At 44.1% G+C, this 12,578-nt stretch overlaps 1 protein-coding gene across 4 annotated transcripts in view; it reads left to right on the forward strand.

The window, feature by feature from the left end:
* The window catches only part of prkcz (protein kinase C, zeta), a 97,151-nt gene that overhangs the window by 73,583 nt on the left and 10,990 nt on the right, over positions 1-12,578 (forward strand). For 3 of the 4 annotated variants that reach the window (XM_005752290.1, XM_005752292.1, XM_005752293.1), the window contains 3 exons: positions 1,999-2,078; positions 4,273-4,362; positions 9,815-9,930. In XM_005752290.1, coding sequence (XP_005752347.1) covers positions 1,999-2,078; positions 4,273-4,362; positions 9,815-9,930 — 286 coding nt within the window. Of the gene's footprint in view, positions 1-1,998; positions 2,079-4,272; positions 4,363-8,497; positions 8,611-9,814; positions 9,931-12,578 lie in introns of those variants that run through there. The other variant, XM_005752291.1, reaches the window with a different exon arrangement.

Consider the following 12,578-nt stretch of genomic DNA (forward strand, 5'->3'; position numbering starts at 1 on the left):
TGTGTGTGTATATATGTGTATATATATGTGTGTGTGTGTGTGTATATGTATATGTGTGTGATAAATGATGTAGTTTACCTTCATGATATAACAACAGTTTCTGTCTGAAGAAATAAAACCAAGTAAACACGTCCATGTTTGAAGCAGGTCGGCTGCCAAGATTAAAAGATTATTAATATGTAAACACAGTGACAGAGATCAATCAGGCACAACATTATGAGCACTGACAGATGAGGTGAACAACACTGATTATCTCTCTGTTGTGGCTCTGATATGTTACTGGGAGCAATTGAACATTTTCCCAGAAGTTTGATTCTGTTCATCTGGACGTTCTCAGTGGGACAAACGTTTCCTCATCATCAGGTGACTTCTTCAGTCTCAGCTGACTGCAGCTTTCCAGCCTTATAAACAGCACATTTGCACAATGACTGAAACCAGCCCACTGATTAACAATGGGCTGGGAGGTCAGTTTATGATCATTAATATGCAAATTGATCAAAGCCCACTGATCAATGTCCATGAGTCCCATTCACACAGAGTTGGGGAATGGCTGCAGTCACAGCATTGTAAGATGGTGACAGATGTACCCCTCCTTGATTCAGAGATGGTCTTTCCCTTTTCATGTAATTGGCCTCCTTCTTAAAAAATGACATAAACCAGAAATGTTTATTGTTGGTAACATTTATAATTCTTTCTAGTTATTCAACAAATCATGAAAAGGTCAGCACCAGCAATTATTTGATTTTGCTGACATGTTTTGTTTGTCTTAGCTCCGTGGTTGCCAGGGAGACCACGAGCTGGTTTACTCCTAGTTTCGTTTCCAAGCCTCGATAAATATGGAGGGTTGCATCAGGCAGGGCACCCTGCCAAAGCAAACACGTCTGCCATCAGAAATGACATTTGCATCCCTGGAGTAAAGAGTGCCGCTGATGCTGTTGGCCAGCAGTGTGCCAGTGGGTAGGTGCTACTATTGGCTTTGAATGCTCGGCACACTGATACCCATGTTGACTTTGGTGAAATGGCCCAATCAGGTCCATGCTAATTTGCTCAGATGGACCCTCCACCTGTAAAGGCTGCAGTGGCATTCAGGTCAGGATGCTCACAACGACCCCTGAATGTGCAGCCAATGAAACTGGCCCGTTATTCTTGCCAAGGTTTTGTCATTAACGTTGGCATAATGATTGCGTTGTAATGAGTTTTCCCACTAGCAACTGGGAGTTCTCCTCTCTCTAAGTGGCATGACTCACCTGATACTACCTGTCTGATTGTTTCTACTACAGCTGACCATCAACTTTAATCACCTGGTCAAAGGCACAGCACCACACAGCATCAGATAAATAAGACTTTATTTTATAGATGCACAACAGGACAACTTTCATTTCTCACATCAGATCTGCAGTTCAGAGCATCAGCACATCTCAAGGTCAACTTTACTGTCAGTTCTGTAATATCTACACAGGATAAGCTCCTTAAAGGCTCTGCTGTTGTGATTCTGTGCTGCATAAATAAAACTTGAGTTAAGTGGAACATCGAGCTAGTAAAATACCCGTCTTTCTAGTCACAAAACACATCTCTCCTCTTTTTCTGTTTGCCTTGTCCTGGGTGCAGATGTCTTTTGGGTTTAAGAGAAACTGGATCTCAGACGGTGAGTGTTTACGCACACTGGGTTAAAATAATAATAAAATGGGTGAATAGCATGTTTAAAAAGGAGCTGTGATGCAGTTCTTCATCTCTGGATTTGGGTTTTGAGGGAGAAACAGTTTTTACTGCATTTTGTTCTTGTTAGCTGTGGGAGTCTCAAGGCTATTAGTAGACCACAAAAAGTGTGAGAGAGAGAATAGAACAGTGTCCTCTGCATCTCCGCCCTTTCTCTGCCTCCCACGCAGCAGACACAGTCACCCACAGGCAGGTTGGACTGTGAATCATTCTCCCTCCTCACGATTGTCCTTTTAATTCACTCGCTCTCTCTTTTGTTGCCATCCTTCTTTTTGCCAACAGTTATTCTCGAGAAGCCCATTCGGATCCCAAGGTCTCTGTCGGTGAAAGCTGCCGGCGTGCTCAAGGGCTTTCTAAACAAGGTGAGACAGTCCCTCCCATAAGCACCCTCTCCTCCTGCGTGCACTCTGCTGCTCACTGTGTGGGATTATGGCCCAGAGCATGGGCTATGTTACAATGTAGGCCTCAGTGTTTAGTTCTGAGTGGACAGTTGTGCCTCTGTTATTTTAGTATTTACACAGTACAACTCAGTTACCCAACAAAGGATATGTGGTAATCCACTCGAGGGTTTCTTGGCACCGGGGTCAGGACCGTGCTGGATCACTCGACTTGGAAGAACAACAACAGAGACTGCTACTCCTGGCAGACTGGTTGTTTCTTATCATTGAAAGTGGACGATAAAGAGCATGAAAGTGACACAGTAATCAGATTACTGCTGGGATAAGCAGCACTTTCTCACATGTAACACTGACAGGAACTAGTTCACCTCAGACCCACTCTGATGAGGGAAACTTCCAGCATGATTTCATTTAGAGAGCTGCCTCCACAGAAGCAGCACACACGATAACAGTGAAAGCACCAAAATACAAGCTGAACTATTCACACGACGTCTTTGGACCAGGCCGCCGCTGCTGCTGCTGCCGCTGCTGCCGCTGCTGCTTAAAGGCAGGCACCTCTGTCAGGCCAAGAAAACTTTCGTCCATGTGTGAAACTGAATGTAGTGACCTAATTTCACATGCTTTTTAAGAACAGCATCATGTCTGTGCACTAAGTACAAGGCTAAAGCCAGGAGTGAAAGCAGGCACACCACAGACCCAGTGGCAGTCTGGCCTGAGGCTGACACATAGTGACAGACAGTCACGCTCACATTCACACCTGCAGGCAATTTAGAATCTCCCATTAACCTTTTCCTTTTAGCCAGAGCACTCAGTGCAACCTCCACGCAGGAAAGAAGGCCTCGGATAAAACCACAGCTGTTTCAGCACAGCTTTACCTTATTTAATAAGTTAGGATGGGGTTAGCTTACCATAACTGCAGCAGGGTCTTATATATTAACATGGATACAGGAATTTGTCTGTTTTTTAAAGAAGTGATATTTAAAATGATTGTGTTAGCAGAGTGTACTAGTTCACAATGGAAAATTCAATTCAGTTTTATTTATACAGCATCAAATTGCAACAACAGTTGCCTTACTTTATATTGTAAGGTAGAACCTACAATAATACACACAGAGAAAAACCCAACAATCATATGACCCCCTATGAGCAAGCACTTTGGTGACAGTGGGAAGGAAAAACTCCCTTTTAACAGGAAGAAACCTCCGGCAGAACCAGGCTCAGGGAGGGGCGGGGCCATCTGCTGCGATTGGTTGGGGTGAGAGAAGGAAGACAGGATAAAGGCATGCTGTGGAAGAGAGACAGATTAATAACAAGCATGATTCAGTTCACGGTAAACTGGTCAAGCATAACCCTGGATGACCATGCTTTATAAATGCAGACCATTCATCATCTACTCTGTATAAAAGCTCATCTGAGCGCCATGTTGTTACTCAGTTTATTTTGACATATTTGACCATCTTTGATAAAAGCTAATTCTCTTGTGACCAGAGTCAGCTGATTGGTGTACACACCAATCAGCTGAAGAGCCAGGTGCTCTACTGCAAACGTCCAGACGAGATCCCTACTCAGCACTTATTGTTTGAACCTGAGATGCTTTGGTTGCAGTGATGCAGAATAGCAGAAATAAATGTGTTGTAAGCACATGAAACTTTCATTTGGTACAAGCTGCACTGTGGACTACAAGTAAGAGTTGATGACTGTAGTTTCCCCCTCTGCTGTGATTGGATAGCTGGATAAAAAGTGTCCGTGATGGATGCATCACTTTACTGTGGGATATTTAGACAACGAGAAAAACCACGTGCACAGGAGGCAAAGGTGTCTTTGGTTAAAGACCAGGTTACAGAACAATGACCGTTACTGCATTTGAGCCTGTGGTTTAATTTTTCCACGTCCTGTTTAAACCTCTGTATGTCACTTGCATGATTGTTGTGATGAGCAGAGCACAGGGAGGCTGTGCCACATGTACACATACCTTTGTAGTACTTAATGAAATTCTTGTTGTTGTCCTCAAGACAGTCATTTCATGTATAGTTCAACATTTGAATGATAATAAAACATAATAATTGGTCTTTTTCATCACGCTCCTGGCCGTTCTTACAGTATGTGTACTACAGCAGCTTCTGTTGATGTTCCTGACCAGCTGTTTTGGCTCCAACAGGATCCCAAGGAGCGGCTGGGTTGTCAGGTCCAGACAGGCTTCACAGACATCAAGTCCCACACGTTTTTCCGCAGTATAGACTGGGAACAGGTAAGAACTGAAGTCTGAGTGAAAACGCATCGTTGTGCATTAAAGTTATTTCATCTTAAACACAACATACACACTGCAGTCTCACTATGATTTCCAAATGCATGGGCTTGGAAAGGAGCAGTAAGGGAACAAATCTACTCGGTTACTGCAGTCTTCTATTAAATCTCCTGCTTCGGCTACCATCAGCATTTTTAACTGATTTTACATAAAGTCATTGTATGGAGCTCTTGGACAACTGCTGGTAAAGATGTTTTTACTGGTTTGCAGCTTGTCTCACTCTCTGCCTTTGGTTTCAGATCAGTTCCTGAGATGGTTAAGAAAACAGTTTTCTCAAGATCAATATAATCAATACTGTTCTTCCATCTCAGAGCTGTAATGTGAAATGTTATATAAAAGTACTACAGTCACCCAGCCACATGGAGGTGACAAGCCAGTGTACTCCGAGTGCCAAGGTCTGATGATATGGGGCCGTGAAGAATGAGATTCCTTTACCGGATCATTTGGGATCCAAGTTAACAACAACTGTGTGCGGTGCTGGGAGAAGCATGGACGTGAGGATAGGGACTGTGTCACACAGACACGACCATGACTTGTTGAGTGTTGTTAGTGTGTGTGCTCAAGCTCAGCGTCAGAAGAGAAAGAGGAATACTGGGGTGGATGAAACGGTGGAGAGAGGTGATTTAAGCAACTAACTATAAGCACTATATAAAACTGACTTGAATTGATTGGAGCAGACTTCAGTGGACACCCCCAAACAATCACAGCAGATGGCCACGCCCCTCCTGTGCCTGATTCTGCCAGAGGTTTCTTCCTGTTAAAAGGGAGTTTTTCCTTCCCACTGACACCAAAGTGCTTTCTCATAGGGGGTCATATGATTGTTGGGTTTTTCTCTGTATGTGTTATTGTACGATCTACTGTACAATATAAAGCACCTCGAGGCAACTGATGTTGTGATTTGGCGCTGTGTAAATAAAATAGAATAGAATTACATGTATGTGAAGGAAACAGAGGTGATGAGGAGGTTTCTGCTTGTGGAGAGAAATGGAGACAGACAGATGATAGTAGACAAAAAGGACAAACAGCTGCAGTAAACACATTTGAAGAAGAGGGGGAACAATAAATGACTTATAAGGGTGGAGGAAGGTGTACACAGGTAGACTGTATCTTATGTTGAAAGTGCATTAAGAAAGAGATGTGAGACTGCAAGGAGCAAATCTTCTTAGGCAGCAGTGAACAGTCTGTAGGATGAAACCAAGAAGAGGAATAACAAGTGAAGATAAAACCAATGATTAAATGATGGAAGCTGAAGAAGGAAAACTGGAGACAGGCTCAGAGTGGTAAGAAAATATTATGTATATTTGAAATGGTTAGGAAAACTGCTAAGAAGGTGTTTGGTGTATGTGGAGGAAAGAGGACAAGCAGAAGGAAGTATAATATTCAAAGGACGAGGTTAGCAAAGGAAAAGTGGAAAAGTCAGGAAGATCAAAATAAACAAGAGACCAGGCGAACAGCAAACAGCTGGCAAAAGGAAAAAGACTTACAGACAGGAGACAGTGGACTGTACCATACCACAGCACTTTATCCAGCACTTATAAAAACAAAGCCAATGAATGGAGACAGGTGGTTGGTCCAGGTGAAGCACCTGTGGAGAAAGAGCAGCTCCTTTGACAGGATTGTTTAACAGAAGCCTGCAGTCAGAGGAGGCTCGAGCAGTCGAGGAGCGAGTGGTGGTTCTGATCAACAAGGATGATGTGCAGAGTCATACCATGAAGGTGTGGGGAAAGAGCTGTTTCAGCGAGCTTAGGAAGAGAGGTGATGGCTGTGTGCTGACAAACAGAACTACACATGTAATGTCTGCAGATTTCTTCACAGCTATGTTTCCCCGTCCCCCCACCTCCGTCTCAGACCCACGCTTCCTCTTCTCCACTGTTCTCAGGAGGGTAATTACACTTTTCTGTTGTCTTAATTTGAGGTTTAACAAACATCTACTATGAAAATGGTGATTTCAGGGAGTGTCCACGCGGGGCTCGAGATAGGAATGGTGTTGCACAATAACTGGGATTCAAATAGAAGCATTCTGTTTGTGGCTACTCTCATAACTCTGATGAAAATTACATGTGTGCACTTTATACATACTATTAGAAGACATGATACCTGGAGTAGTGAGACGTGAACTACCCCGGAGGCCCGATGTCGGAGGCCCGATGTCGGAGGCCCGATGTCAGAGGCCCGATGTCGGAGGCCCGATGTCAGAGGCCCTTACCATGCAGACTGGAGGCTGACGATTTTCAGCGGTTTCATTGGATGATACATGATACACGTGGATGCTGAGGATAGTCTCCAAACAGCAAACACAGCTGTGTTGTCAGTTTCACGATGGTGCATATGGAAATGTTGATCTCTAAGTATCACATTAAAAAAAAATATGTATCAGGATATTTTTTTAAACTTTTTAAAGTCTTAGTGTGTCTGTGTGCACACCAAGGACACAGTGGGTGATGTGTGGAAGCAGAGCTCCTGAGCCGAGTCCACACAGAGCAGAGAGACAGCGAGCTGAGCGAGCTGGAGAGGTAACGCTCTCTGCCCTCAGACCTGTCTCAGGACCTGACAGGCGTGGTGTACCACCACTGTGTTACCACATATTAATATTCATCACATGTTTCCTGAGGGAAGTTTTCTCTCTGTAACACGTCCGTTCTCCACAGTTCTTTTATTTTAGTCCAAGGCCAAATGTGAGGTTAGAAGTAGTGAGCAGCAAAGGCTGACACGAGACCCAGGTAGGTGCCCAGCTACTGCTGTCACAGCTCCTCCCACATTTCAAAGGTTCGATGAAACACAGAGGGTCTCACAGCCATGGGGTCCCTTTGTCTCCAGCTGTGGACCAACAATGCAGGACGTTTCTTTGTGGGACGTTCACTGATAAAAAACAAACCAACAGTAAATGAATGGTGATGTTGTCCTTCTTGTTTTGGAGAAAGATGGAGAGGCTGAGAGCAGCACTCAGACAGCGAGCGTGGCACACCGTCATTTTACACGTGTGAGAGAGACATGTGTGACAGCTCGTCACTGACACTAACGCCTGCACACACACACACACACACACACACACACACACACACACACACACACACACACACACACACACGGTCAGTGTTGTGATCTCAGGCACCTGCACAGCCCTGACGTTCACTGACCTCTTTTATCTTCCACTGTGGACTCAGGGACACTTTTCCCATACTTCAACATGTGTGTAGTACTAATGTTTCAGATCGTGTGTGTGTGTGTGTGTGTGTGTGTGTGTGTGTGTGTGTGTGGGCTCACTCCAGGCTTTCACTTCATTACCAACACACAGTGATTAAGCCTGCCCAGCAACACATCAGAAAGAGTGGGGAAAGTAGGAGGAGAGAGGAGAGCAGTGTAACAAGATAAAAGAATGGAGAATGAGTAAGAAAGATAGAGGCGAGAGGAGAAAGATGGAGACAGGATGTGAGGGGGTGAAACTGACAGAGTGTGTAGGTAGGCGCCGAAAATCTGAAAAAGAAATGAACAAATAGAGAGAGAGAGTGTGTGTGTTTGGGAGAATGTGGGCAAATTTGATGGATAGAAAAACATACAAAGTGAGTTATCTGGTGTTTATCTGTTTGAAGCTGAAAACACTTTGAACCAATAACATTAGAGAAGTGCATCAACTACTAAAACACACACACACACACACACACACACACACACACACACACACACACACACACACACACACACACACAGTAATCACAGCTAAGCACCACAGCTGGCTGGTTCCCAGGATTGACCCACCCTGTGATCAGGGCCAGGTTTTTGTGAGTCCAGGTCCTGAATGTAAGGCCTACAGACAGCTGCCTGTCACATCTGTAATGTCTGTAATGTTCTTTATCTGTAATGTTTTTCACACCACCTGGTGTGGAGAACATGCCCTCCACAGAGTTCCTATGATGGGAAACCGTTTGTTTGGCTCCTGTATCAGGTCATAAAGATGGTTTTTAATGCAGTAGAGGTGACAATAGACTCATTCTTGGAGAGGAGCTGCAGTTTCCTGCAGGCTTTTGGAAGTCTGAATTTCACATGGTGTCAAATGTTAAACATCGAGATTCTCTTGTAGGTACATAACACCAGACAGTGTGTAAAAGTCTTGGATGATTCAGCCTTTACAAGGAGCATCATCATCATTCAGACTCCTCCCACCAACACTAAGCCGGAACCATCTGAACAGTGGTAAGGCTCAATCAGCCCTCCTCGAACAGTCCACCTGCTCAGAGTTTTTCAACCACACCAACACAATTGACGCTCATCACCCTTCCTACACACCACATTTAGCTTCTGTGATTCTCTGTTTTAAATGAAATCCCACTTGAAAGATCACCATTTTGACTCAGTGGAGGAGAACCAGTATGTGTCACTGATGACACACAGTGGATAAAATGGAAATGTCTCCAGCAGCAGTGTCTCAGAACACAGATGCTGTGGGTTGTGCGTCCCCACTGATCCAGTGTAGACATTAAAATACTTTAAAATAAGAATACAACTTTTTTGGCAGAATAGCTGGAGCTCATGTTCACTGTGTGAAGCATGAGGCTGGGCACACACCTTGATCTATGACATCACGTAATATGGTCATTGTTTAATGTTCAACTATAAGAAAATGGTACCCGTGGTCTGGCACAGCCTCCAAATCCCAGATGGTCACATCTATTTTAGGGCTTCTTTTCACCCAGCTTTCTAAAGAGAAAACAGTGAAACGCAGCATGACGAGCGAAGCTGGGTACCTGTGGTTTTTCTGTGCCCGTCTGACTTCATTGTGTTCTTAGAAAATGTCCTCAGCGCACATTTGAACAGGATGAGGGACGAATGTGAAACCATGGAAACAAATCAGACAAAAACTCTGGCTGAATCACTCAGGCATAATTATTCTGCTGCCTCAACCTTCTTCGTTCTGTTGTTTGGCTTCATCGCTACACAGAAATACAGCAACACGAGCCCAAGCTTCTGTTTCACTGTTTCACATCTGGCCAAATGTTGGTGCAGATGTGTTAGAATATGTTTGTGCTTTCACGTTACCTATTCAGTGACATCAGGCTATCACACACTGATGATGGATGTCAAATATGTGCCATTAAGTCCTTTGTCTTTTTGGTGATTTTGATTCACACAGAATCACTCACTGGGTTTTGCTCTTTGCCTTGCCCCCTCCCTCCCTGCCTCCCCGGGACCAAGTGGACATGTCAGACCCTACCAGGGGCTGTTTCTCTGGATAACACAGCTCCCAGGATCAGAGGGGACACATAAACTCCTGTGGAAATGTGGTTGTGGGGGTGTCTACACTTGTGAAAATGTGCCTTTTTTATTTGACTTCATGGCTCCACTCTCAGTGAGTAAAAGCAACTGTTATATATAATACACTCTGTTTGTTTTCACTCAGCTGGAGAAGAAAGAAGTGACGCCGCCCTTCAAACCTCAAATCTCTGATGAGTACGGCCTAGAAAACTTTGACACGCAGTTTACTAATGAACCAGTGCAGCTAACACCAGACGATGAGTAAGTACTGCTTTTCAGCTCAAACACAGCCTTCATTAAAGTCAAGCTTATGTGAATAAAGTTTCATGTGTGGAACTGCACGTCTGTCTTAACGTAAGCATGACTGTTGTTTTGTCAGTACATGATGATAACTCTTTACTGTGATCAGTTACTGCCATCATCAAGCACTCAGAAGAACTGTATGGAGGGTTCTCACAGATAACTCCATATTTTTGTTCTTGGACTCCCTTAGAGTAGCTTTGCATGATTCCCAGTTCAGAATAAGTCTTTGTTTTTCTTATACGGAGCATTCAGCGCTGTGTGCAGCAGTGAAAACATAATAATATCACAGCTTAAACACAGGTTGTCCTGTGTCTTTGTGGATCATACCATATGATAGACGGAGTAACATATGGTTCAAGGTGTGGGTGGGATTACATCGGGGTCGGCTCTGAGCTCCTCTAGTTTGCAGCAGCGATAGACAGCTAGTGAGGTGACAACTATCCATAGACACTGATGTTCCCAAAGGACAGTGGGATCTGCCAGAGCAGGGAGCAGGATCAATCAGATTCAATTCAGTTTTATTTATACAGCGCCAAATCACAACAACAGTCGCCTCAAGGTGCTTTATGTTGTACAGTAGACCCTACAGTAATACATCAGTCATATGAGCAAACACTTTGATGAGGGTGGGAAGGCAGCTCTTTATGTCTTTAAGACATTCCTGCAGTTTAACTAATTGGTGTGTGTTATCTGGGTTCATAGATAGATAGAGCTGGGTGTCATCAGCATAGCAGTGAAAATTTATGCTATTTCTTCTAGTGATACTGCCAAAGGGAAGCATGTATAATGTAAACAGAATGGGTCCTAGCACTGAACCCTGTGGAACTCCATAATTAACCTCAGTGTGTGAAGAGGACTCTCCGGTTACATGCACAAATTGGAGTCTATTAGATAGATATGATACAAACCACTGCAGCGCAGTACCTGTAATACCTACAGCATGCTCTAATCGCTCTAATACAGGTGGATGAGACCGTTGAGAGGTGGAGGTAAGATCTGGAGAGAGAGGAATGAAAATCAGCAGAATATGACAGAATAATGAGTGTGAATGAGACAGAGGCACGGGCAGCTACAAGGAGCAGAGAAGAGTTTAAATGCCTGTAGTCAACCATCCAACAACAGACAGAAGAAGAGCGTGCAGGCAGAGTGGAGTAGGTGCAGATGAGTATCATGGGTGATTTGTGAAAGCAAATATTCAGAAGATGGTAATGAGCTGGAGGTGGGAGAGATTCACTGGGATTGACCGGGATGGACAGGATTAGAAATTAAAGGAAGAGGAAAGATGTAAGTCCCAGGACTGCTGCTCCTGTGTTTCTCATACAGATGTGCAGCAGCCACTATAGAGGTGTTCAGTGGAGACAACAGTCCATCCTGTCCTGGTCACACAGAGCCTAAAAACAGAGCTCACTCTGTAACGTCACACAAACACTGGGTGGACCATCTTCCCAACAGACTCCTGCATCCAATAAAGAATGCCCCCATGTGAGTTTCCAATGTTGGGGGGTTGTTTTGATTAATGCAAACATGCAGCTCCAGGATCTGAGTGGAGCCCTTGTTTAAGGCTGAACTTTGAAGAGAAAAGGCTTAAAGATATTACACAACCACGGACACACTGAAGGAACACATCATCCTGTTTTCCTCTCTGTGTCACTAAATAGATTCCATAAGGCTTTGGCAGCAGATCTATCCCAGCCAATGTTAGAAAACATCATGTTGGTTTGATTCTCGATGCTCCAAAACTTGAATTTCCCCTTCTGAGGATTTATGGAGCTTGTGATCATGATGGCAGGAACACAATGCCTTTATGGAACGGTTCACATAAGTCCGAGTTGATAATACAGACAGAGGTGTTACTGTCTGGCTGTGACAGTTACATGGTGGACTGACTAAAGGCTCTTACAGGATGGAGTAAGACGTTTGTGCAGCAACAAAAAGCCGAGGTCACCAAAACCAAAATATGATAGTGCAGTATTAAACAAAGTGTCACTGCAGAGTAGGAAACCCTGTCAGCACGTGTGATCGAGCCACACTTCAGTGGCCTTGGTGACTTGTTTCGTGCGTCGGTGTACACTGTGAACGGTTTTCCTGGAGCATGTGCACTGGCAGCATTGTTTCCCTCCTAACAGCACTGCTCTTCATTACTGTTTCCCTCCCTGTTTCCTGTTGGCATCTGTCTTTGTTTTATGTGAATAACATAATGACTATGTGCACTTTCTGAGCTTTATAAGCCTGCTGTTATTCAGCACAACTGTTGCTCAGGAGCAGAAGCCAAACCGATAATTAAATCCTTTAGGCACCTTTAAATAATGGGATCCCTGACAGACTAAGAAGCCTTCTAAAATAATTGGATCTGGCACACTGCTGGACTGTGTAATTTTTGTTTGCATGGACATTCAATTTTCAATTCAATTTTATTTACACAGCACAAAATCACAACAGTTGCTTCAAGGAGCTTTATATTGTACAGTAGACCCTACAATACTACATACAGAGAAAACCCAACAATCACATGACCCCCTATGAGCCAAGCACTTTGGTGACAGTAGGAAGGAAAAACTCCCTTTTAACAGGAAGAAACCTCCGGCAGAACCAGGCTCAGGGAGGGG

This window comes from Pundamilia nyererei, unplaced genomic scaffold (assembly GCF_000239375.1).
Source record: "Pundamilia nyererei isolate P.nyererei 1_Seehausen unplaced genomic scaffold, PunNye1.0 scaffold00351, whole genome shotgun sequence".
Classification (NCBI taxonomy): domain Eukaryota; kingdom Metazoa; phylum Chordata; class Actinopteri; order Cichliformes; family Cichlidae; genus Pundamilia; species Pundamilia nyererei.